The sequence below is a fragment of the Strigops habroptila genome, chromosome 2 (genome assembly GCF_004027225.2).
Source record: "Strigops habroptila isolate Jane chromosome 2, bStrHab1.2.pri, whole genome shotgun sequence".
NCBI lineage: Eukaryota > Metazoa > Chordata > Aves > Psittaciformes > Psittacidae > Strigops > Strigops habroptila.
Window position 1 is genome coordinate 93,849,070 of NC_044278.2, and position 27,462 is coordinate 93,876,531.

At 47.3% G+C, this 27,462-nt stretch overlaps 1 protein-coding gene across 1 annotated transcript; it reads right to left on the minus strand.

Moving 5' to 3' along the window:
• Positions 1-796: 796 nt before the first annotated feature.
• LOC115604450 lies at positions 797-26,166 on the minus strand. The gene is given in 10 exon segments (XM_030477575.1): positions 797-1,141; positions 1,940-1,988; positions 1,990-2,285; positions 3,343-3,712; positions 5,222-5,375; positions 5,522-5,651; positions 7,615-7,716; positions 22,068-22,074; positions 22,987-23,044; positions 25,806-26,166. Coding segments are annotated over 10 exon segments (1,647 nt in total). The 3' UTR covers positions 797-1,021.
• Between the last annotated feature and the right edge of the window lie 1,296 nt (positions 26,167-27,462).

Below are 27,462 nucleotides of genomic sequence, written 5' to 3' on the forward strand. Positions count from 1 at the left end.
TAAAAGTAAATTTGTATTTTCTTTACTGATAAATGATCTTGTGTGACTAAGTGGTCTCTTTACTTGCAATTTTGTGAGGGGGGAGAAACTGTAATACAAGAACATTTTAACGTACGGCTTGGCTTTTACTTAGAGAAAACTTGGGAGCTGGTGGCAGAAAGCACAAGTATTAATGTGTTTGATAGCTCTGCTCGTGTTACCTGGTTACTCACAGGCTCATCTATCTATAGTTTCTCATTACCACATGCTGTTCCTCTGGGCCTTGTAGAAGCACATCATCCAGAGCCTTGTGGTTTGTCCTCTGTAATGTCAGCATGAAGCTTCCCTTCACCCTCTGGCTTTGACAATGTCATTTGAATGAACTAACCTAAGGAAAAACACTCCTTTCTTGTGAAATTTGGCTTCTCTCTGACTGGTACAGGGCAGCGAGTGACCATTGATTGCCTTCTAGGTGCTTGGAGCTTCCTGAAAAGGTTTGGCCCTTTGGATTACATCTTTCATAAATGAAGTGAATGCCAAAGCAGCTGGCCAAGCATTCACGCTTCTTTTTGTACAACAGGGATGCCGTAGCATAGCTTTTGCTGTGCCGGGTGCTGTTCATCATCCCTCTCTACCAGCCCGGGAGTCTTTGGGTGAGAGCCAAAGCAGGCTTGTTGGTCACACTTGGTACAAGTAGTTCCCTAAGTCCAGTTCATCAGCTGTAGGAAGGAAGCCATCTCCTTCAAAGTACTGCAGGTTCGGTGTATAACCCCGCTGCAATCCATCAAGTGCTTTCAGCTGAGACGAGCTTGGTGTTACAAGGACTTGATGTACGGGAAGATAGGCATTGTGAGCTTGAACTAAGGAGCTTTATTTTCATCACAAAGTGACTGTTATCACCTTGGTGAAGAAAAAGTTGTTCTGAAATGCTGATGTAACTGCTTCCTGCAGGTCTTAATAACTTCATTTCAGTATTTCCCACAGATAGAAGATAGTGAAAAACATGGAAGTGATATCACTAAGAGAGGGGTTGCCAAAAGTATTACAACACTGTCTGTATTTTGGACAGCAGGCTCCTGAGCTGAATCTTTTTAGACTGAAGAAAGAGCTTCACTTTGCTTTCCATCCACCTAAGTTGGTGACTTGTTTCTGGGTCTTTCAACTGCAAAGAGAGCCCCTGCATAGTGAATTTTGGGGATGGAGGAGCAGGTGCCAGTGCTTTATGCTTCTGTATACTGTGTATACTGACCTTGGGTTGTTGCCACCTTTCTGAATAGCTGCTCCAGATGTCTTCATTAGCAGTGCATCTGTGGCCACAGACAGACTATTGCTATGAGGGTTGTCAACATTTGGTTTGTGTCTGCACAGGGTAGACAACTTGAATCCTTCATTCTAAGGCCACAGCCCCCAACCAAACATGAGCTCCTGGTGATGTGCGACCTGCGTCTCAGAGCTGACCAGTCGTGTATGCATCCAGCAAAGGGCAGGCATGCACAGCATCAGGCTTGGGCAGTTGCACTGGCATTGAGCAGGGCTGAGCCCTGGCCAGAACAGCATTTCCACCTCCAGGGAAGGGTCAGAGGTGGGAAACCTGAGCTGCAACAAATACCAAAGGATTTTGGCATTCCTCTCGCCAGATGCTTGTTTCATGTTAAGTCAAACGCTGTTTAGATAAAATCAGAAGCTTTGTGTTTGTATTGACATTTAATATAAATGTTTTGAAAAGAAATAGTGTTTCAAAATGAATTTGTGCGTCTTGCTGTTCTTACCCTTCAGCGACAGCATTTCAATCTTATCTAAATGCTTTCCTGGAAGGGAATTTCATTAAGATTCACACAGGCAGGAAATTTGCTTTTGAATGAAACGGTGATTTTTCTACCTGAAAGCTTGTGACCAGCCCCATGCAGCAGCCCCAAGCTTATCTCTGCTGGGTGGTTTCCCTGCTGCCGCTGCTCTCCACTTGGAGTTGGAACCCCATGATGAAACGGATGCAACTGTGAACAGAAGTCAATTTGATCCTCAGCCAGGATTTTAATGGTGACGTGGCCATTAGGTTTCATGGTGGGGGACTGGAAAGGAGGGCTGTGAGCATGGTGGCTGAAGTCACGCCACTTCCAGTGCTTTTGGCTGGCCTCTGCCTGGTCCAAGCAGATCCCAGTGCAGGGCTCCAGGGCGGTCCTGAGGACAAACACAAAGCTGGATGGATCCAGAGCCAACAACTTCCCTGTCCCAAATGCTGCGTTTGTCTGGAGCTGGACCAAACATCTTATTTTTGCCATCCAAGAGTCACTGCTGGGACCTGATGCATCACGTCAGGCAGAGGTTTTTGGTAACAGTTTTTGTCCTACAGTAGAAGCACACTGCAAAAATTGGCTGGCCCCTGGGGGAACATTGAGTCCCCAAAGGGCAGAGGAAATCCTCAGGTGGAATGTGGGCTCTGTGATGTGTGAGTCTCCATCTTCCTATTGTACGTCTACATCTTCTGAAAGTCCCTGGTCATGATAATTTGTTTTGCTTTGGCAACCTTTATGCTAAAAGCAGGTCCTCGTGTGTGGTGCTGGGTACAAGAAATGGCCTTGACAAACTACAAATGAGAAGGAAACGCAGTGTTTGGTGGAAAACAGCCTGTATTTACAGCATACAAATCCAAACCGATGCTCTCCGTCTCATGACAGCCGGGGCAGGCAGCTCTGGTGCTTGAGCATCCCCCAGCCATGGCACGCAGGGAGTTTTTATCATTCATGGTTGTGTTACATCAAGTTTTTCCTGCCTAAGCATGAAGAAGTTGATTCTCACTGGGCTGCGAGAGCGGCTCGGCCTCCCCCAGTGTTACCTCATGCTGCAGCTCAGAAAAAACAGCAGGAAAAAAGAATAACATTGCAGCTCTGATGTGCTACAGCAATGGATACAGACAAGCCTGAACCGGTCCATATGCGGGACAGAAGGCCTACCCACGGGTTTTCTGTTTTCCTCCATCAAAGCTATCACACTATCTTCGTAAATATCAGAGTGGTCCCTTAGCATTGCCCTTAATTTGTAGGTGCTGGGAAAGGCTGGGAGGGCTATAGCAGCCTCCCCAAGCTCGGTGGCAAGGCGGCAGCCAGCGAATGGGTAACACTGATGGCAAGCATGTGGTCCAGTGGGGTCAGGAGAGACGGATGACGGGGTCTGTGATGGTTGAGTGCTTCTAGGGATCACCTCAGGGCCGGACTGTAAAAACCTGGTTGCTGTGTGATGGATGAAAGGACAACGCGTCTGCAGGCGAATGGTAGGATTGCAGAAGTCTGATGGATGCTTTATTGCAAAAGCTATTTAAAATGATTTGTAATAGTCGGTTAGACATTTAAGATGTCCATTAATTACTCTCAGCACGGGGAGGACTTGTAAAATCAAGATGGGTTTTACTGATTCCCCCAGATACTGGTTTTCTGAAAGGAAACTTTGGAGACTGGGGTTAGGGTGTCCTGGGAACAGGAGAAAAAGTGTCTGTCCATCAGGATAATGGCGTCTTACGGGATCAGGAGAATGGCAGTGCTGAAGAAGCAAAAGCAAGGTGATGAGAGCCAGGTAGGAGTATAGGAGTAGTTCCATGGGAGTGCCTGCCTGGACACAGGGGACAGGGATGGTCTGCCCAGGCTTTCCTCTCCCCACAGCGGTACCAACCCTAGAGCACTGCCAAAATATCACACTCTGCACTTTCCACCTAACCTTGGGGATTTTTGTCTGTTTTCTTCTTAATTAAAACCATTTAAAAAGCTGAGGAAAACTCATCCTTCACTTTTGTGTTTTTGCATTTCAAATACAAAGCTCAGCTTTTCTTATGTTATGTTATTAGCTGCTCTCTGATGATATAATTTGCCCAGGGCCCTCTTTCCATCAGACACAAAAGTAATTTATCCTGCAACACACTGACAAGTGAAACAGAAACGTTGCTTTGCTAAGGGCTTAGCTCCCAGCATTACAAGGAAGCTGGGTTTAATGCTTTCTAATAGGAATAAGGAGCATTACCGCCTGCTTCTCTGGGAAGAGTGGAGAGAATCTAGGAGGGGGGGAAGTGGAGAGACCTTGCTGTTCCCTTTTAGCACCATCATTAGGAGCAGCAGCACACTGTCACGTGCAGAAAGGTTTTGTCTGTTGTGGGAACTTGAGGGGCTCGAGCACAGCAGTTCCCTCTGGAGGCATTTCATACACGGGAAGTGGCTGACCCCAGCCATAACTGCAGCACTAATTTATAACCTGAAGATGCACATTTTGGCTCTGCAGAATAGCTAAGAATTACTTCCTGGTTGTAAGGGATAGAGGGGAATGAAAAAGCAACAAACCAACGATTTTGTTCCTGCTTTCATTTTTCAGGCTTTTTATGAGGCTAAGAAGACAGACAGTCCCAGGCAGGAGGATTTGCTACCCTTATATTTCTGGAGGGGAGAGCAGTATAATGCGCTTCTATGTAGGAAATAAAAAAGCCAACAAAACCTCTGATTGTGTGCTAAATCACAGGTCATTTTCTCGCACGTCTGCAGGAACTGCAGCGCTGTCTGGTTTGGGAAGGGTGCGGAGGAGCAGGGGAGGGCAGAGAGGAGCCTTGCTGCAGAGGGGCTGAGCTGGCAGGGGGTTCCATCCAGCCCCATACGGTCTCTGCTGTGTGGCTGGGTGCTCTGCTTCACTCCACCTGTGTGCTGTGCCCCTGACTGCCACTCTGGTCTCTCAGGTCAACGCTCAGCTTGCATGGCTTGCGGGACCAAGCACTGCATGCCACGTGTGCTGCTGACCCCCACAGAGCCAGAAGACAGACCTACCCAAAAGGCTCACACCAGGTCCAGTGCCAAAATTGCAGAGATGAAGCAGCTGGTGGCTGCTGAGCCCTCAGCTCTAGGTGCTCCTCATCAAGCTATTCAGTGCCTTTCCAGGGGTTCTGCAGTGAAGATGAGCTGTGTAGGGATTCTCAGCCAAGTATTGCCTTGGCACCACTGAACCATCCTCTCCAACATTTTATTCTGGCCCCATTCAGCGCTGCTGCCTGCTCAGCATGTCCTGCCCAGAGCAGATGATGGATCTTCCCTGCCAGTGGTACCATCATAGGACTGACATGAGGATGCTTCAGCGCTTGTTGGTGCACATGGGCGGCAGTGCAATGCCACAAATAGGTTCCTACCAGAGAAATTCTCTGGGACCAGAGTGAAGGGACTAATGGGTCTGGTCTCCATCCAGCAGAGCCGGAGGCTTGTCTCCCTCAGCCCCTTACTGTTGAAACAGTTTCTCCTTGATGCTGCTCCTCAGCTCAGCTTGGGAAGGGTTGGAATGGGGAGCGATGTCCAGCTCTTTCTCTGCTTCACCCTCACTCATCAGCTCTTGGGTGACAGCATCAAACACTTCCTTATACCTTCTGCAGCAAAAAGCTGTGGGGTGCAGTTCCCACCAGGAGCGGTGGGGCTGGCATGGGGACCTCCTCACCCTCCAGCTCCCCCTGCCCACATCCCTCTGGAGAGGGATGGTTGCTCTCCTTTTCTGCCAGGAAGAAGCTTAACGTTACAGGCATGCTCACACCATACAGGTAGGGTCCCATTCTCCTGGGGCTGTTCCCTCAGACCCACGAGTGTTGGGACTGGCTTTTCAGGGGCATTACAAAAGGTGCATTTTGCAGAGTCTTCTGTCCAGGTGGTCTCCTCAGAGGACAAACGAAATGCAGCATCAGCATCATTAATTTAGTAAAAACTAAACTGGGCTTAAGTCTAAGCTGTTTCCATAAAGGCAACCAAGCCCACTGCATTAAGTGTAACACTAGAAGTCCTTTTCAGTATGTATATATATAATGTCAGGAAATGTAGGTTGTATTTAAATATCTGTGCTCCCAAATGTTGGAACGTTTACACCTCCTTCTTAAGAGCTCAATGGAAAGTTATAGTTTTTTTTCATATGAAAATGTGAACAACTTTTTAATTTGGCCTTCTTTTAACATCCTGTGAAGCCCTGAGTGGAAAAAAGAGCAAAAAAAAGCCTTTAAGCCTTTTTGAAAGCCCTAAAACTTTAAAAAATTTAAAACCATTTTTAAAAAGCAGCCCCCTTTAAAAACCAAAACTCTGAGAAACTACATTAAAAACAAGACACGCTCAGTTTTTAAGGCAATCCTGATATGGAAAAACTTCAAGGGAAACGAGCATCTTTGCAATTTGGAAAATAAAAATAACCTGTGTTTGCAAAGTATTTGTGATGGAAACATTCATGATTAGCTTTCTTCCTTCCTGGTTGGACAATCCGAAGCACAAATACAGGCTGGGCAGAGAACAGATTGAGAGCAGCCCTGAGGAGAAGGATGTGGGGGTGTTGGTGGATTAGAAGCTCAACATGAGCTGGCAGTGTGCGCTTGCAGCCAGAAACCAATCGTGTCCTGGGCTGCATCACCTGCAGTGTGACCAGCAGGTCAAGGGAGGGGATTCTCCCCCTCTACTCTGCTCTCAGGAGATCCCCTAGCAGTACTGCATTCAGCTCTGGGGGCCACAACACAAGAGGGACATGGGCCTGCTGGAGTGGGACCAGAGGAGGCCACAAAGATGCTCAGAGGGCTGGAGCACCTCTCCTATGAAGATAGGCTGAAAGAGTTGGGCTTGTTCAGCCTGGAGAAGAGAAGGCTCTGGGGGGACCTTAGAGCAGCTTCCAGTGCCTAAAGGGGGCCTGCAAGAAATCTGAAGATGGACTTTTCACAAGGGCGTGTAGTGATGCGATGGGGGGAGGGAATGGCTTTAAATGAGATGGAAATTGAGACTTCTGCCTTTGTGCTTAAGGTGGCTGAGCACCTTACCCACTGAGAGGAGGAGGGGGTTGATGGCTGCAGCATCAGTGGGTCTGACTTCTCTTGAATTTCTGATTTGTGTTGTGGATCTGTGAAACTAGTGGGTTTTTTTTCACGTGCATGCGCATTTTTTTGCCAGGAGACACAAGTCTTCCTGCAGCTCAAGAGACACTTCGTGCCTGAGCCACTGACACCTGATCACTTCTTATCAAACAGATCCTGGTTTTCTTACAGTCAAGTTTCAGTCTCTTAAAGGGCAGAGCCTCTGCACTTTGGAGCAATTTTTGCTCCGTTGTCAGGGAAGAGACACTATCTTTCTTTCTTCCCTTGCAGCTGCAGAAACATCAAACCGCCTCTGCAGAGCATTCTTCTGGAAGCCACATGCTTGTTCCGAAAGGCATCTCACCAGAGAGCTGCAAATCCTGCACCACCTGCCTCTAAAGCTGCAACAAGAAATCACTGGTGCTGAGGAGGAGAGGGAAACATGCTCTGTGCATCCCTGCTGCTTCAAGGTGCGCCACTAGGCAGAGGTGAGGAACCTTCCAGTGAAGGTGCTCACTTTCTCTCCTGATTTTTGCCTAGGTTAATTCATTTTGTGCTCGCCTCCGGTGCTGGCGTGATGCGCAGCCTGACTCCTTTTGGCTATGAAGAGCCAAAAAGCTCTCCAGCCTCTTACTGCAAACAAGGATGCCTCAGCAGGAAGGAGTGCCCCTCATTGTACTGATACTCTGCTGGGCACTGCTGCAAGGTACTGCTCTCTGGGAAGAAACCACCACTGAAAACGTGCTCGTCATTGGTAACTTCTGGTTCCTCTCACTAATGGACCAGTTGGGTCTCCCCTCGCAAAGGCAGAGGGCAGTTGCCAACCCATCATCCTCGTGCTCTCCTCCCATGGACAGAGGCTTCTTGTCCAACTCCAGCCTTAGACTCTCTTGGGCAAGCTCGACAGGCTTTTTGCAAGGAAGAGTTGCCAATTAGCTCCTACTCATTCAGAGCAACATCTCACAACTTTGTGTGCAGAGGTTTTCTCAGAGAAAGGCTTTGCCATCCGTTGCTTCCCCTCCACCTCCTCTCCTGGGGTCCCAGGACTTCTGTGCACCTCTTTGTGCCTGGGCCCAGCTTCAGCAGGAGAAAGGGCCACCATAACCTTGTCCATCTCCCACTGGTCCTATACAGTCTGGTGGAAGGGGCAGACACACATCCCAGGAGGCGGATTCAACCCTCCAGTCTGTTTGTGCAAGGGGAGTGGTAGACATGCCGGTTAGGTACAGTGCCATCCATTCCCAGAAACGCCAACTGATCTTCAGCGACACCCCAAGAGCTTGGGAAGCTGCATTTCTTCCTTCTCCTTGGCACCCGGCACTTCAAATTTGAGAGGGAAAGATGCTAAATTAGCCTAAACATTGTCCCATGCTCCCAAAATATTAATAAATAATCTCAGAATAGCAGAAAGCAGGGAGAGGAGAAGCTTGCTGATGATATTCAGGGTGGTTGAGGCAAAGGATTGGCTGTGAAGAGTTGCAGAAAGACCCTTGTGGCACTGAATAAAAGGGTAATAAAAATCACAGATGAAATCTGATGTAGATAAATGTAAAGTGATGCGCATGGGGAAAGACAATCCTAGCTTTACATACAAAATAATGGGCTCTGAGCTGGCTATTTCCACTTGGGAGCGAAATCTTCAGGTTATAATAGATAGCTCTATGCAAATGTCAGCTTAACACTCAGTAGCAATCAAAAAAGCAAACAGAAAGCTAGGAATTATTAGGAAAGGAAGAGAGAGCAAAACAGAGGAAATCATTATGTTGCTGTATAAATCCCATCTCCTGAATACTATTGTGCAGTCCAGATTCACCAATCTCAAATATGATACAGAAGAAATAGAAAAGTTACAGAGGAAGGCAATTGAAGATGATCAAAGGCATAAAAGGGCCTCCATTCAGGGAATGACTGAATAGATTAAGACTTTTTATCTTGGAAGCAAAAATGACTGAAGGAAAAATATGACCGAGTTTTGCGATGGGAAGAGTGGCGTGACTGCGGAACAGCTGTTCACATTATTCAGTGCTCTTCAAAGGAAGAGAGTGATCATCAAAGAAAGCTATCAAGTGACAAGTTCAGAATAAACAGGAGATTTTTAGCTGTGGCACTCCTTGCCATAGGGAACAGCGGATTTGTGTTGGTTCAATAGGGTGCAAACTAATCGATGGAGAAAATATCCATCCAGGACTATTAAATGCAGAGATGATGTCTACAGTTCACGAGGTTCCTGAGTCACAGACCACTGGGGAATGGAGAGTATTCTGGGAAGTATAAACACATATTCGTTCTATTTTTGCACTGCTTCCTGAGCATCTGCTGGCTCTCCTCCAGGGCAGGATGATGGGCCAGGTGCATTCTGTTGGCTGACCGTTTGCCATCATCCCTACGCCCTAGATTTCACACCAGGCCATATCTCCCACTAAGGCAAAGTGGCTTAAATGTAGCCCAAGGTGTCTGGTTCTGCTGCCTGTCACCATTTCTAAAACAGCCCCTGAATCACAGAGACAGAGCCTCTTGGTGGCTTTCCAGCCTGAACACACCAGGCACAATTCTCAGCTTAAAAACTCTTTCACCAACACCCGCAGACAGGTGCATCCTCTTTTCCTTTATCTCCCAAAGCAAAAGTCTGTGTAGGCCAACCAATTCAGAGCATGGACCCTTCTAATAGGATACACCTCCTGTGGAAGACAAAGCCATGACCACTGTGGCTGTTGGTGGGACCCCTGAAGCAGACCTTAGTGACTGAGGGGAAGCAGCAGCCCACCTGAGTGCTGGCTACCTTGAATGGGCACACTGACATAAAGCAGAAGGCACAAAAGCAGAAAACTGGCTTATACCACCTCCTCCCATCAGCAGGTCTGGAACCTGAGGAAGCCTGTCCAGTCCACCTTCTCCTGCATGGACAAGTCTTCTCTGCAGGTCCTCAGCTGGAGACCAACCTATTCTGAAATGCAGATGATAACCAAGGGATATGCCTCTTGCTCCATGCAGACCTCTACTGTGCATCTCACTGTGTGGTAGAAACATGACCTGGGGGTGGCTGTGTCTCAGAACAAGGATGTTTTATGGCAGTTAGCCCACCTTTCCCCAGCCTGGCCTGGATCACCTTGGGTTTTATTGTTCCAAGGCACCATTGAAAGAGAATGCATAATTTTGAACAATGGGAGAGTGAAAAAACCAAAATGTTCAGCAGTGCTTCAAATGGTCAGTCGAAATCCGAGTCATTCACTCAAGTGTTCCCCAGTAAATTAAAAACAAACACTCGGACGCTCTGCTGACACAATACATAAGTGCCCCTTCTGGCTGAAACCTCACCACCTTAATGACAGACCATTTGTGTCGTCCCTGTGTATTTCTCCAAGGTTGCCTTAAAATTCATGCCTTGGCTATTTACCAGCTGACAGACACAAACTGGGAGCCTTGCTTTGCACCTCCTTTCCAGATAGAAATGAGGATGAAGGATAGTGGCTATTATAAAGTAATCACACCCCGGAGGAAATTCCTGAGCTCAACTATCTCTGTTTCCCAGATCAGGGTAATCTCCCTGGACTTGGCTAGCCATTGGCAAAGCTTGTCAAGCTGGGTCAGCTTGTCACTCTCCGCATTTAAGAGCCTGCCTATTTCTGGAGGCTGCCGCATTGCCCAAGCAGCCTCATGTTGACATTGCACGCTCAGTAATGTGGAGGTGAGGCTGATTTTCTGAAAACTGACCATTTTCACCTATAAAGCCTAATTTAAAGTAACCATAAGGACAAATTCTATTCTTATTGACATCTGTGCTATCTTGCAGCAGCTCTGAAGGAGTAATGACGATATGTATTGAAACAGGAGGACAATCAGACATCTGGCTCGTCAATTGATCTTCAGGAGAGGGAGTACAAAAGGATCCGTTACACACACTGAAGCAAACGCTCTGATGGTGACTGTTATGGGAAAAAAATCCCCACCCACATTTATTTCCCCTAGGTTTCCATTAGGAAGGTGTCCCTGCTGCCTCTGGCTCTGTAGGACAGGGAGGGAGACGAGAGTCTTGAATGTAGAGTGTGAACTGCAAGCAGGCAAGGGCAGGAATCTTGGCTGCAACCTGGGGAAATCAGGTGCTTTCCTCTTCCTCTTCCTCTTCCTCTCTCCCTTTTGCTCTCCCTCACCTTTTCCATCTTCCTCTCCTGTTGTGGCTGCCCCTCTCACCCACTCTTCCTCCTCCTTGGAGATCCCTGCCTGTCACTGGCTGGGGTATCCTGCCACCCCAGCAAAGCAGATGAGCCAGGGTAAACCCCAGCCCAGTTCCCAGCACATGTGGCTTTTAGCCACAGAAAGGCAGACCCCTGGCACCTCATGGCCACATGGCTCATGCATGAGGCATCACTGGTTCAGGCTCCTCACTCCTGCGATGGCCTTATTGTAATATATTTGTGCTGAATAACACATATTTCTTGCAAAGAAAGGTGGGTGTTTCTGTGCAGGGGGAGCTTGGCAGCTCTGAATACTGAGCAGCCATTTCCTCAAAGCAGTAGGATTCAACCTGGTAATCAACCCTATTAGCGATAAAAGGAACTGTATAAATGTCAAGCCAGGTTCAATAAATAAGCACTAACACATTTAGAAATGGCTTAGAAAGGGGAATTAAAGTTTTGCTGTTAATTATGTTTCTTATTTTAGATTTTCTGTCAATTCTAGCTCTTCCATTCAAATGAGACACTGCTAAGATGAAGGAAATGAGATGGCCTGAAAGCTGGAGGTGGGCAAAGCTGTTTATATATAATAGAGAGCTAATGGGGACCTTTGCCTCTCTCATGGGCCCCTGGAAGCACAGTAAAAATGGGGTCATCAGACCTTTCAGTTAGATACCTTCCAGCCTCCTGTTATAGTGTGTCCCAGATCCTCTGGTACCTCTTGATCCCACTAGAGTCAGATGAGGAGGGCAGGCTCCTCTGACCAGCTGAAGGCATGCAGACCAGGATATAGACAAGCAGCAGCAGGAAGCATGGCTTGCTGGGGGCACATTTTATAAGCAGCTTCAGAAATCAGTACTGGTTTTGACAACCAACCCTACCCCTCTGGACCCAGCCACCTCCAGTGCTGCCTGGATGGAAGCAGCTCACGCACGCCTGGTGCTTTGATGCAATAATGACACATAACAGATACTGATGGCAGAGGCTAATCCAGTCTGCCCCATAATGTCCCCAGTCAATCATGCAATATTCTGTTATTGGAAAAACTCATTTTTGCACCTCTGATGGTAATCAGTGTATGCCCTGAAGCACAAGGCTTGATAGCCTGTGTAATTTGCAACCTAGCTAAGTGTAACTGCAGATGTTAATCCTATTTATACAAATGCCTGACAAGCAAAAGCAGGGATGGAGAGATGAGCTACAGGAGAAGGCGTAGAGCTGGATTTCCATGAATTCTCCTGCAGGTTTCAAGCTGCTGCACCCAGTGATGGAAGACCAAGGACTTTGGGGTGGTCAAAGGGAGGTAGCACAGGCAGTGACTGCAGCTGTGCCCCTCCTTTGGCTTGGTATCTGTTCTGGAAAATGATGGAGCAGACCTCACCATGAAGCAGGTCACTGCTCCAGGCAACCACTCTCTAGCTACAAATGTGTGTCAAAGCTGGTGAAAAAAAACAAACAAAACGAGGGAAAAAAAAAAGGGGGGGGGGGGGGGGTAGGGGAGAGGTGGAAAGACAGGAAAAGCAAAAACCTCTTCTGTCTGCTCTCTCCCCTTTTTATCCCAAACAGAAAGGAAGTGCTTTGTGTCCCAGGTCTTTCTTTCACAGCCTGGTTCCTCTGAGGACGGCACATATCCAGACAGAAGAAAAGAGGATTTGCTTTGTCTGCACTATCTTGTCATCAAACTTTCAGAGGACAACCAGGAGTGTTGCCCTACTGAGCTTATCTCCCTTCTGCTTCTGGGGTCAGCCGCTCTTTGCTTTGTAGTTTTAATTTTGCAATTTTGCTAAATTCCTTCTCCTCTAAGTTTTGCTTCTAATTTATATCCACCTCTCCTTTCAATGTCTCACTCTCTGGTTTTCCACTACCTCTCTCACTCTGCCTCTCTCTTACTCCTTATTCTTATTTTCCTCTCCTCTCTCGGGTCTGTCCTCCTTAGTTTTTTGTTCATATGCCCACAGCTATTGATATTTTTTCCTTCTCCAATATAATATTTATTTATTTATTTCTCAGATTCCCAGTTTTCCTTCTTCCATGCCCTTTTCCAACTTTTTTTTTTTACCAAACTACATATTTTTCTTGCCTCCCGTGGTCTCTGACACCCCATGACCCACCGGCCTCGGCTTTGCAGGAGCTGTTACCTGTGGATGATAATGGTCCCATCAGGAGGGACCCAGCATCACAGGGATCAAGCTGCCCACTAGCGTTTCCAGACATGGATTTCCTTGGCTTTGCTCCCTTCCCAACAGCCCCACAACACCCAGCACCTGCACCCTGATACATTACTGCTGGCATCATCCTTGTCCTGCAGGATCAATGAAATAGCAGCATTTCCCTGGTCTTATTCCAGGTTTAGCTAACCTAAACCAAACACCAAAACTCCCACAAACTCCAACCAAGGAAAACCCAGCTCCATGACTATTTAGTTAAGAATGATACCTCTGGAAAACATAGCTACAAACTACCCTGAATTTGTTGTGCTTTGTTTTCCCGCTGTTCATCTCTAGGGATGTCTCCTGCTTGGTCAAGATACATGAGATGCACTAAGAGCACACACTTGGGGGTACATGCAGCACTTAACCTGACCAACACATCCTCTCTGCCTCGTTACGCTGAGTTCTGTTGTTTAGAGCAAGGCTGTGACAGCTTGGCTCTGTTGCACATTTCCATAGCTGCAGGAGACCCGACTGTGGCCAAGAGTCCCCACTTGCTGTGGTTCCAGCTGCAGAGTCTTAAGGAGAGCATCAAGGATGGGCTGGCAGGGGATGGTAATATCTTTAATTGTATCCATTAATATAGATGGAAAAGAATGGATAAGCCTTTGGGCGCATTTGTTGCTTTCTTTCAAACCTGAGAAAGAGGTGGTGCAGCCAAGAACACATTTTCCACCCCAACTGTATACTACGATTCATCTAATAAAAATGTATTTCATTTGCCTGCAAAAATCACTCTTCTGGGCACATTATAGCCATAAAGCATGCTGTCTTCTATTCCTGGCTTCCTTTAAAAGGCCAGGTCTTGCTGCTTATATTAGTGAATGCATCAGGCACATCGTACAGCCAAGTGAGCACTGCTGGAGAACTTCACATTATAGTTTTCTAGGCTTGATCCTCCACGCACTTAAATTGATTTTACACTCATAGTACTCCTGGGACACCCCGGCAGCTGCTTCAGGTTTTCACCAGTTTAAGAAGATTAGGATTGGGCACAAGAGCTTGTTTGCCTTGCAACAGCCTATGTGGTGCAGGCGCTTTTACCTTGGTGAGCTCACCTTGAATTGCCGAGGTGAGTATCTCCAGAGAGGACGCCTTTAACACCGGAGCGGGGGGAGGCACAGCGTCCCGGATCCTCAGTTCGGAGCGGCAAGAGCGACCGAGGGAGCCTCAAGTCCTCGACAGGGCTTGCCCAGGAGCCGGCAGCTCCGCTGACGCGAGCAGCTGACTCACAGGGGGCGGTGCCAGGAGTGACGGCACCAGCCCTCAGTGGGGAAAAACCCATCCCAGGGAGCGCGAGCGACCAGGGGTGCGGCGCGGCAGTTGGCGCAGGCAGGGCGAGCGGGATGGGGAGCACTCGCCTCAGGACCAGGGCCCGCTCTGGGAGCTGTGCCCCGGCGGTGGCCAGCGTAGGCACCCAGACAGAGCCGATGAGAGGGGAGGCTGCGGCGCAGACCTCGGAGTGTAGAGAGTGCCTCGACTGGTCTCTTGAGGCGAGGGTGCACAATGGGCAGGTCTGCACTCGGTGCGCCCTGGTGGAGGTCCTCCTGCAGCAGGTGGCTGAGCTGCGGGAGGCTGTTGGTGAGCTGAAAGATGCCAGGGAAGCTGAGAGGAAGCTGGGCTGCTTGCTCCAGGCCCAAACTGCACAGGGGCCGCAAACGTCCAGCATTGCTCACATAGGAAAGAAGGAGGGCAGCAACCCAGGAAGCTGGGAATTAGTCACGAGAAAAACGAACAAAAAAAGGAGGAAGAGGACAATTAACAACAAGGGGCTTCCTCCTAAATCTGATGTCCCCACCCAGAACCGCTTCGCAGTTCTGCAGGGGGCTAATGAGAAAGCACCCACCACACCTAATGAGCATCCTGCTGATGCACCAGTAAAGAGGATCACTACTGGTGCCTCCAGGAAAAAGCGGGGGGTCATAGTAGTCGGGGACTCTACTTTGAAAGGCACAGAGGCACCCATCTGCCGGCCTGATCCAGTCTCAAGGGAGGTGTGTTGCCTGCCAGGGGCTCGGATCAGGGATGTTGCTGAGAGGCTGCCTGCTCTAGTAAGTCCTGCTGACTATTACCCCCTTCTAGTGGTCCATGTGGGTGCTAGAGATATAGATAGCAGTAGCCTGGAGAACATTAAGAAGGACTACAGAGCCTTGGGAGAGGTGGTTAGGGGCTCTGGAGCTCACATAGTTTTTTCATCGATTCTCCAGGACAAAGGGGAGGACCTTAAAAAAGCTAGGTGTGTTTGGCAGGTTAATAAATGGTTAGAATGGTGGTGCCATAGTCAGGGGTTTGGCCTGATCAAGAGGACTCTGTGGATGAAGCGCTCTACAGACAGATAGGAGCAGCCTCACGCTCGCAGGCCCTTGTCCTCATGGGGGACTTCAACCATCCTGACATCTGTTGGAGGGACAGTACGGCCCGGCACAAGAAATCCAGGAGGTTCCTCGATTGTGTGGAAGACAACTTCCTCTTTCAAGCAGTAGAGGAGCCGACGAGGAGAGGTGCCATGCTGGACCTTGTGCTCACCAACAGGGAGGGACTGGTTGGAAATGTGATGCTCCAGGGCAGCCTTGGCTCTAGTGATCCCGAGATGGTTGAGTTTGAGATCCTCAGGACAGCGAGAAGAGCATGCAGCAAGCTCACTGCCCTGGACTTCAAGAAAGCAGACTTTGGCCTCTTCAGGAACCTCCTTAGTAAGATTTCATGGGATACAGTCCTAGAGGGCAGGGGGGCCCAAGACTGCTGGTCGATATTCAAGGATCACCTGCTACATGCTCAAGAGTGTTGCATCCTGACTAGAAGAAAGTGCAGCAGGAGGGCCAGGAGACCTCCATGGATGGACAAGGAGCTGCTGAGGAAACTTAGAGGGAAAAAAGAAGCTTATAGAACATGGAAGCGAGGACAGGCGGCCTGGGAAGAATATAGGAGCGTTGCCCGGGAAGCTAGGGACCAGGTTAGGAAAGCTAAGGCCCAGCTAGAATTAAGTTTGGCAAGGGATGTAAAAGATCACAGGAAAGGATTCTATAGATACGTAGCAAATAAAAGACAGACTAGGGACAACGTGGGCCCTGTCCGGAAGCTATCAGGAGAACTGGCTACCATGGATTTGGAGAAGGCTGAGGTTCTTAATGACTTCTTTGCCTCCATCTTCCCCAGCAAATGCTCTGACCACACCACGAAAGTCTTGGAAAGCAAATGCAGGGACTGCGAGAATGAAGACCTTAGGCCCACTGTAGGAGAGGATCAGGTTCGAGACCATCTTAAGAATCTGAACATGCACAAGTCCATGGGACCTAATGAAATCCATCCACGGGTCCTGAAGGAGCTGACGAATGAAGTTGCTAAACCACTGTCCATCATATTTGAAAAATCCTGGCAGTCAGGTGAAGTTCCCGATGACTGGAAGAAGGGTAATATAACCCCCATTTTCAAGAAGGGGAAGGTGGAAGACCCAGGGAACTACAGACCAGTCAGTCTCACCTCTGTGCCTGGCAAAATCTTGGAACAGTTTCTCCTGGAAAACATGCTGAGGCACATGAAAAACAACAAGGTGGTTGGTGACAGCCAACATGGCTTCACTAAGGGGAAATCCTGCCTGACCAATTTGGTGGCTTTCTACGAGGGAGCCACGGAACTGATGGACAGGGGCAGAGCAGTTGACGTCATCTACCTGGACTTGTGCAAAGCATTTGACACTGTCCCGCATGACATCCTTGTCTCTAAATTGGAGAGACATCAATTTGATAGATGGACCACTCGGTGGATAAAGAACTGGCTCGATGGCCGCACGCAAAGAGTTGTGGTAAATGGCTCGATGTCCAGTTGGAAACCTGTAACAAGTGGTGTCCCTCAGGGATCGGTGTTGGGACCGGTCCTGTTCACTATCTTTATCGATGGTGACATGGACAGTGGGATGGAGTGCGCCCTCAGCAAGTTTGCCGATGACACCAAGCTGTGTGGTTCGGTGGATACGCTGGAGGGAAGGGATGCCATCCAGAGGGACCTTGACACGCTTGTGAGGTGGGCCGATGCCAACCTTATGAAGTTTAACCAAGCCAAGTGTAAGGTCCTACACCTGGGTTGGGGCAATCCCAGGCACAGCTACAGGTTGGGCAGAGAAGAGATTCAGAGCAGCCCTGCAGAGAAGGACTTGGGGGTGTTGGTTGATGAGAAGCTTAACATGAGCCGGCAGTGTGCACTTGCAGCCCAGAAAGCCAACCGTATCCTGGGCTGCATCAAAAGAAGCATGACCAGCAGGTCAAAGGAGGTGATCCTGCCCCTCTACTCTGCTCTCGTGAGACCTCACTTGGAGTACTGCGTACAGTTCTGGTGTCCTCAACATAAAAAGGACATGCAGCTGTTGGAGCGAGTCCGGAGGAGGGCCACGAGGACGATAAGAGGGCTGGAGCACCTCCCGTATGAAGACAGGCTGAGAAAGTTGGGGCTGTTCAGCCTGGAGAAGAGAAGGCTGCGTGGAGACCTCATAGCAGCCTTCCAGGATCTGAAGGGGGTCTATAAGGATGCTGGGGAGGGACTCTTCCTTAGGGACTGTAGTGGTAGGACAAGGGGTAATGGGTTCAAACTTAAACAGGAGAAGTTTAGATTAGATATAAGGAAGAAGTTCTTTACAGTGAGGGTGATGAAGCAGTGGAATGGGTTGCCCAGGGAGGTTGTGGATGCTCCATCCCTGGTGGTGTTCAAGGCCAGGTTGGATAGAGCCTTGGACCACGTGGTTTAGGGCAAGGTGTCCCTGCCCATGGCAGGGGGGTTGGAACTAGGTGATCTTAAGGTCCTTTCCAACCCTTACTATTCTATGATTCTATGATTCTATATCTGTGTGTCCAGGGGACAAATAGTAGGACTGGCATCCACAACTGGGATGTGTGTAAAACTGATGGCTAGCTGGGCACTGACCTAAATGGGCAAGCAAACTCCGATGAAAATAGGCAAAACTGGTTTAGGATCTTCTGGTTGTGGTGTATATGCCAGCAAATGGCATTTGGTCCTTTCGGCAATTCCTGAGACCATGCACAGAGGATGGTTGGTCAAAAAAGGTGTATTAAAACCAGAACCTTAATGCCGCTTACCTTGGTCTTCTGTGGGCTTAAAGCTGCTCCTGCCACACACAGCCTCTGAGCTCTTCTCCTCCTCCTCTCCTATTACTGAAACAGCCTAAACATCATGTTTTAGTTATAAAGTGAGTTTAGTGGATGGAAGGGTGGGAGGGGAAGGGGGATTAAATTTACTGCTTCAGTGACTACAGATCTGAAATAAATCTCCGATTCAATGATAGATCAATAACACCAAGATTGGGTTTAAATTATTAATAAACTATGAGAAACGAGGATAATTATTCTATGAGTCACAGCTCTCTAATGCACTGCACATTTTTTCCCTGAGACATCTGCATTGAAGCACAACCTGACTATCTTTTGGCAGAAAGCTGTAGCCAAGAAGTTAATGCTTTTTATTTTGCTAGCTAAGCATTTCATAAACCCTCATGGGCTGAGACAGCCTAGTGACAACATTGTGCTTCTCTCATAGAGAAACCCTTAGGCCAGGATGCCCTAAAACATTTAGGTATCTAATGTGCTCCTGGAAATCAATGTGATTGATTTGAATCACATTTGTGAATGGTTCAGAAGGCCCTCAAATGTCCTTTTGAACCCTTATGGCTGGTGATGGAGGAGTTGCGTTTGCCTAAAAGGAGATGCTGGCCTTGAAAAGTAACCTTGGATGGTTGCAGAGGCCGGTCTCGCTGGTGGCATCAAGGAGGGACAACCTCAGGACTGCAGGAGGCAGGGAGGGGAGGAATGGCTTTTGCACACTTCTGGCAGACTGCAATGACAGCCCCATCAAAACACGTGTGAGCTTCAAGTGAAGTTCACTCCTCCTTTTCAGGAAAGAAGAGAGGGACCCGTCAGCCCAAAGAGGTCTACTAAAATCAAGAAGCTGAAAACTGGAATATTCCTCCATTCTGGGTCGCAACCATCTCTCTTGACCAAGACAACCCACACTGACACAGCATGGGCTGTAGATGCTGAGCATCTCTGGGGATCGTCCCACCTCAGCAGGTGTCATCCCTCAGCTTCAGTGTCAATGCTTAGGGTGGTGATGGAGAGCAGGTCCCACTTCGAGGGGCAGCTCACTGCAATATCACCTCATCCCTGCTCTTTGGCAGAGTGGGCTGGGGTCATATGGGCTCAGAGCACTCTTGATGCTTGTCAGCTGCTGGGCTATCAGGCAAGGTGCTCAGCATTGCCTTGGCTTACCAGGAGAGTACCTTACTTAATAGGAGAGGAACAGAACTCAGGATATTGGTAGCTAAAGGCATTTATCCTTATCAAAAGTGCTCCAACTGAATAAAAAAGATTACCTTGTGTTATTATTAGTTTTTTTATTAAACTGATGCCAAAAAGCCATTTATTTTTAAACAGAAACTTAGAGCTCTGAGTACTTGAGACGTTGGACAGGGCTGCTTTAAATGAACTTGCTGTCCTCTGCAAATGGCATTAGGTGACCCCCACTCCGCTGGGTGATATGGCATCATTCTGCACCCTACACAGGCTGGGGTCTGCTGGGGCACCCCTTCTTTAACGCGGCACATCCAGCAGCAAGTGAGGCTTTACACACCCCTTGCCACTCTCTCATTTCACCTGAAGTTGTCTGTCAAGGTATGAAATCATTCTGAACTGTGGGAAAATGGCGGAAATTAGGGACCACTTTTCCCCAGCCATCCCAAGTTATATTATAACACTAACGAAACCTTAGTGTAAAACGCAGCTGCTACTTCCAGGATGGGATGCAGCTGACATGCACGGAATCTACCCAGTGATAGTTCCCCAGGCAACCCTCCAACCTTGGCATATGCTAAGAGAAACTGAATGGAGCGTGGGTGGAGTGGAGCGAAGGCCCCGTGGCCAGGCTCTGTTACACTCCCTGTAGGAGTAGGAACTTGAAGGCACCATGTACTGATAAACCACACAGCAGCTGCCAAACAAGGAAACTAGATCTGTATTTGTAAAAGCAAAGCAAGAAGATTTTACACCCATCAGTAACAAAGTGTGTATGACTAGAGTCACTCAAGCTCCATAGGCATAGAGTTAAAAAGCTGAAACCTGCGTTACTATGGAGAAGCCTGGACAGATACAAGGGCCTCCTACAAGGTCAGGATGAACAACATTGACGAACAAAGAACTGACGGGGGAGAGGAGGCTTTACCCCTGTATAGGCAGATTAAGAAACAGGGCTAACGAATCTCTAATCAGGAAAGACTATCCTGGAAGCCTCGTTCAGCACATGGACATCGTCAACATACGGCTTCATGTGTCAGCAAAACATGACTAGGGTGTGCTTTCGATGGAAATGATGTGCAAACTAACTGACCACTCTGTACATGGTGGGAGGGTTATGGGGAGTTACTAACCTGAATCAAATGGAATAAATATGTGAAATTAGGAAAGGGAAAGCAGGGAGGACTCCACTGTAACTTCTGGGATCAGTCAATGGGAGTCAATGGGCTGAACCTGTCTTCTCCCCCATAGGGACACCTATTGAGTAAGAACTTTATTTTATGCATTCTAAATAACTAACGCTAGCTGTTATTAGTGATTATAGTCTGGTTGTGTATCACTTCAACCTTGTTTTTGCAGACAGTCCCTATCACGGGCAATCACGAACCTGAATTTGTCACGATTTTATATTAATAGTGTTATTCCATAAACTGTCAGTGTTAGTCCTTCATGGGAGCCAGCAGCTTCTGGCAGTGGGTAACACATTCAGATAAAGTGGGGAGACCCACTGAGGGGTCCCTCTTATGCTGCTGGCACGTTTCCCTGAACAGGTCAGTGGAATCGCCCTTCAATCCAGCAGAACTGCTCCCAGTAATGGGATGCTGACAGACTGGTTGGGCACAAGGGCCTCGGCCTTCCTGGGGCATTGATAGACATATCAAATGCTATGGGTTGAGAAAATCTCCCCTCCTCTTCATGTGACAGTGAACCTACATCATGGTGCAATCAAGGTGTCCAGCTGCTTCTATCTGTGTAATGCAGGGAGAAATTTTTGATTGCCCCGATGATATTAAAAATTAAAAAAAAAAAAAAAAATTAAAAAAAGCAGCTGAACAAACTGTGGTTGGGCCTGACTTGATTTGCTTCAAGGGAAGGAGTGAAGTGGTTTTGATTTTTTTTTTAAATTTATTTGCATGATTAATTCAACAAGGCCTTTACACATCACTGCTTTTTTATTAGTTACCTATGAATTATACAGGATTCTGGGCACAGCACACACAAATTAATGTATCTGTGGAGGAAATTTTTGAGGAGTAGGGGGAGCAGTGGTGCTCTGGTGCTTCCATCATGTGTTTGCTCTCCCAGCTCTATTGAGGTAGCGAAATACTGTCATCTCCACCTTACACATGAGGAGCAGAGCCCAGTAAAGGCCCACATGCAGGTTAACTGCAACAGGTAGCAAACCCAATGTCATGGGAGCCCCTGTTCCTGGGACCAGGAGGTTGGTGAGTGACTAAAGTTGCTCCACAGGTCAAGCTGGTGTTTGCTCAAGGACAAGACACGTGCTCAGACCAAGCAAGGTACCTGTCCATGAGGGGTCTGTGTGCAGCCCCAGTGATGCATGGACAGGTGGCTGCACCCCAAATCATGGCTGGACCTGAAGGACAGCTCAGGCCAGCTCTGTGAGGAGCTGGGCTGTTGGGTCTCCTCCAGCTCCCACTGCAGCATCTCTGCATCTTGAAGGAAGGCACAAACCTCTCAGATGGGTTGGACATTCTTGCTTTTCCTGCATTTGTATAGTGATTTTCTATTAGCCTAGAAATAATAAGGCTGATTCCCCTTGGTATCACACCAGAGGTTTTACCTCAGATCTGGGGGAAGAATTTGGGGAAGAAATAAAGCCTGCACTCTTTCAGGCTGCGAGTTAGGAATTTATAATCCTGTAATGAAAAAACCACCTTTCTGCATGTTCATGTAGTGATACAACAGCCTTCCCTTAAACAGCTGCTTATATTCATTTCCCTCAGTGCCAAGCACGTGTGGTAACATCTTTAAGGAAAAAAGCCAAAACATCCTTACAATATTCATATAAGGAATGTTTTCAATGAACTGAGTGCCATTCAAAGTACACTGCAGAAGAACTTGGCCTTTATTCATCTCTTGAGCAAGTGTGTTTATTCAAGTTCTCTTCTCTTTTCTCCCCTTCTCTCTGTAAGGAAGATCAGGCATGTTTATTCAAGTTCTCTTCTCTTTTCTCCCCTTCTCTCTGTAAGGAAGATCAGGTATATATGTTTATACCGGACAGCTGAAAGGAGTGAGCTATATCCCTGTTGTAAATCCACATTGCTGCAGCAGCATTGGTGGTGTGAAGGGTGGTAATACCGTGGATTTACAGTGACCGGGGAATCAGACCTCCCTTTTCCCTATAGCTGGAAGAGCAGCCTGCAGAGTAAAAATCATACATCACAGCCGCTTCGAAAGATGCTGCATGGGGTTTATCTGTCTAACAGCAACAGAAAATAATAAAAATGCCCTCTGCAGAGGCCAGCAGCATCCCTTTTAATACAGAAAATGTTGAGGGTCCCAAAGACAACCGCTTGGACAGACATTACTTCCAGTTTATTAATAGCAAGGGCACAGCGGCAGCTGACAGGCTGTTGATGTCTCAGGCATACTGTAAATCTCCAGTTGTTGGGTGTTCCTGCTGCTCGCCCACGTATGGCATAAATACAGCCTAATGTGACTGAATTATATAGAAAAATGTTACCAATTACTCTCCTTACTTGGATTCCTTCGGCTTAAAGCCAGTGGGCTGTGCTGACGGGGAATCTGCAGCTGATGCTGGAGGGGAGGAAAAAGCTTTCTTTAAAAAATAATAAAAAAAAAAATCCTCTTTTTGTGCAGAACAGCGGGATTTTTCCCTTGCCCTGAGATTTCTTGCCATTTCATTATTTTGTATTCCAGATAAAACCTTCCCACCTTAACGAGGAACATTTTTCCCCATCGGTTTTAATAGTATAATAAATTGTGGGAGAGCAAAGAAAAAGCTCCCAAAAAAGGAGCTGTAAAAAAAGTTGCTGGAGACCAAGGCAGGCTTTGCAGAAGGAGAGACAACAGTTACAAGCTTATTTACTTTGCCATTCCATTCAGGTTTCATCTGTAAGCAGTTTGGGTCTCCTGATTTTACTGGCTCTTTGGGAGGCCATATTCCCATGGGTGTTTCATTTTCCCTGCTCGTGCTGGTGCAGCTGCACAGGGGCAATGGGGTGAAGCAAACTGGGGCTGCCCCTCTGTGGGAAGGTCATGATGATACGAGAATAGGGAGGACACTGATAATTTTGCCTTAACACCTCATACAGGCAGTTGAAGCACCCTGAGTGGTTTGCTGTCAGAGCTGAATCCTTCTCCTCCAGGTTTGCATCAATTCAATGGCCACAGGCTGCATGTCTCCCTCTTCATGCAGAGCGGAGCAGACCTGGGGGCTCTTACAGCCCCCATCTGCTGGGTTAATTGTACATATCAGCTCAGCTGAAATGCTCTATCAGATAAACTAGCTCTTATACAACCCACCTCAGTGCCTACATCCTAAGAGGTGTTATTTCCAGAAAGTCAGAGAGGACAGAGGAGAGATTTAGGGCAGGCATATGCAGAAGGTGGTGAGAGAGAGAAAAGGCACCTGTGGGCATGTAGGGTCTAGGGAAAGAGGGTGGACATGGAGGCATTTGGGGAGGCAGTAGGGTTGCAGAGGAGATGAGGGAAAAGAAAATGTAGAACAGTAAGAGGCATGGAAAAAAGAGAGGCATGGCTGGACAGGGAGCCAGAGAAAGCATCAGAAGGAAGGTTACTGCTCAGATTACATAAGCCACTCTTATGAAAGACAAAACAGTATGAAAAGAGATTGAAAAGGCCAGAGAAGCCCTATGAATCATTGTAGTGTACAAATTCTTGAAGATATATTAACTGTTTACTCTAGGTCCCTAATGAGACATTCCCGTATTTGATTTTCCTTGGTAAATCTACTTGTGTCTAAATACTAGCCCTCTACTAAAACAGGATGAAAGAAACTTCATATTTCGACTGAATTTTAAGTTGTGATGTGGAAATCAAACAAGCTGTCTGGGATAACACTGTGACAGGTTTCTGCATGCATTTGCTTCCAGTCACTTGTAGCTGTTTCAGATGCTCAGCCTCTTGCCGGGGCATATTTGTCCTCAAGGATGCAGCTCACATGTATGCCTGCTGAGAATACTTGATTTCCAAGTGGAAAGCTCTTAAAAATAAACCTTACACATGCAAACAGTCGATTTTTCTCATTCTTCGGAGCTGGCAAATTTTCATTGAGAAAAATGCAAAAGTGAGCAGAAAACACTTCTGATGGCCAACCCCCAAGGAGGACCAATGCATGAATTCTCTAGGAAATGGGTAACCCTTTACTTCAGGGATTAGCCTGACTCTTCCGTGCTGGCTGTGCATTTCTGGCTGTGTCAAGGCGGGCTGTGCTGGGGGCTCTCCTGTATCAGGTGGAATGAATGCTCACAGCATATTCAAAGAGGAATATGGAAAAAAGTCCAATCTTTCCTCTGAAAACCTGATTTACACTTAGGCTAGGGCAAAGTTTTCCCTCTTGGGACCCAGTCTGGAATCCAGTGTCTGTTGCAGAAAGCCAGACTCTCCCTATGCAAGGAAGCAGCTACCATTCTCCATGGCTGCTGTGCGGTCCCTTTCTAGTGGCTTTTGATGGGTCCATTGTTCCTTCCTCACCCACTCAGAGGGGACAGCTATGACCCTGTCCTCCACACAGCCACAAGTCACATCCTGGCTTGCAAGCAGAGGAGATGGGCTGTGTCACCACAGAAAGACAGAGACAAAATAGGACAAGTTCTTGCCATCCTTAAAAATGTCATTCCCCCCACACCATGATTTAGAGGGGTTTCCTCTCCATGGATTAACTACATTTTTGTCCCTGCTATCTATCTGCCTTCGAACATTGACCATATTACTTAATGAGCTGTAAAATATTGTTATAAGCAGATTGTATATAAATGTATATATTTAAAATGTAAACATAGCTTGAGATATCTAATAGGAGAGATAATTATCTAATATTAATTTGCTGGCATTTACATGCAACAGAGCCACTCTGATTCAGACAAAACTAAATGTTTGTACTCTGAACACCTCTGAAAGTCAGAAGTGCTGCCTAAAAGGGAGGGGTGGGTTTTCTGTTTACACTCTGTCCTGGCTTCACTCTGCTTCTGTTTAAATCACTGGTAAAATCCCATTTTTCCCAGACTAGCCCCTTGCATTTGTGATGAGCTCTTTCCATGGTTGTGATTCAAGTCTGGTGCTCCTTACCACGCTCTCACAGCTCACTATTTTTGCTCAAAACATGGTACAAAGCAGCCTGGCTGCCCACACAACTGCAGCACTTGCTGGCAGGCAGGGAAGGGCAGGCACATGCTGTTCCTCAAAATCCATCACCACTTCAGGTGCCCAGGCACGGCACTCATACCTAATCATATGCAAACAGAAATGTGCAGAAAAGATCAAGTACAGCCATCTTATTGTCTCTCCTTCCCTCTAACAGATTGCTGAAAAATACCTGCTAGTAGCTTATCTTTCCTTGAAATGTCTTCAGAGGTCTTCCAGCAAACTTCACTATTTTCACTCTGCTCTACAGAGAAGGATGAGGAGGCTTCTTCGGACTCTGCATCCCAGACAAGCTCTGTGCTGGTTTTCCTAGCTGACTCTTTGTTCAAGCAAGCAAGATTAGTCTGCTTAATATAATCTTGTATTCTCTGCTTAGTGAAGGCCTCTTTAGAAGCAGTGTACTCCATTTCCAGCCTTTTCATATTTTTCATTGTGAGAGCAGAGCTGGAATCTGATGACCCAGTCCCATGGGGAAATATTTTTGGCTGGTACTGGTTACCGCCAGACCATGACAGCTTGCGTCCATTAAACATATCTGCAATGCATTAAGGAGATGAGAATCTTCAGCAACAGGCAAAGTCAATTCATCATTCTGGTAACAAAGAAAGAAAGAAAGGAGAAATCCCATTAGTCATTTACTCCTGACGGGCATATTGATTGATGTAGTTAAAATGTTCACACTAAGATAACCTTATTAGATTGAAAATCACTTTCTTTTCAAGAGGACCTACTAGGCTCCAATTCAACAAAGCACTTAAACAAATACCTGATATCAAAGGCATGCCTGAGTCCCATTGGTGAGATTTTCTTAAATAGGTTCCACCTAACACTTAAATGCCAAAGCTTAAAATAGCTACAAAGGACAGCATAATGCCTGCCTGTGTTCAGATAGGCGCAAAGTTGAGCAACCAAATACCTTGCATCATAACACACAATAGTCCCTCTTCTCCACTAAGGCTGTCTAAAGATTGCATCAGTGATTTCATTATTAACCCAGTTTGCTTTGACCATAAAATGCTATACAGCTGAAACTTACTCTATGCAGGCTGGAACAAGCACTTTATATTCATTACTAGTACTCAGACAAATTATTTTGGACATTTTATGCTACATGCTGATGAGGAAAAAAATAAAAATGTACAGTGGAATCTATTGAATCTGTCTAATTGGACCTGCTGGTGGCCATCTGACCATGCCAATTAAATAAAGACAAACAAAAGGAGCTCTCAAAGGACTTGCAGTGGATAAACCCAGGGTAAATACCGCATGTTTTTTGTTATTGCATTATTCTGTATAGTGGTGTGTCTGAAACATAAACTAGCCATAAAAAGCAGCTCGCCCTCTTGTTTGCAATATCTGGTTAATTGTGTCTGTATCTTCCCTTCATCCACTCAGTCTGTTTAATGTCAAAAGAGAAAGGAGGGAAAAATAATAAGGTTAGTTTGGCAGAACTAGAGCTTCACAACCTCCTCTTTCCCTGTGCGCCCCTCCCTGCCAATTCCCATTGGGTATGATGCTCTGACTGACTGCAGAGACAGCTGTTTGCAGGTGTTTTACCAATGCAGGAGGCCCAAAACCTTCCAGTGCCCTGGTTGCCAGCTTTGGGGCACCCATGGATCACCTCCAGACTATGCAGTCCTCTCCATCCACACGGGCAGAGTGGTGCCTGACAGCTGTGGGAGCCCACGGACACGCACGCAAGTGAGCACCACAGATGGGGAGGGGACTGCTCCATGGGACGTGCTCCTCACCCCTTGGATGGACTTCCCCAGTGCCACAATTTCTGAGAGCAGAGTAGGCAAAACCCAAGCAGGAGCAGCACAGCACCA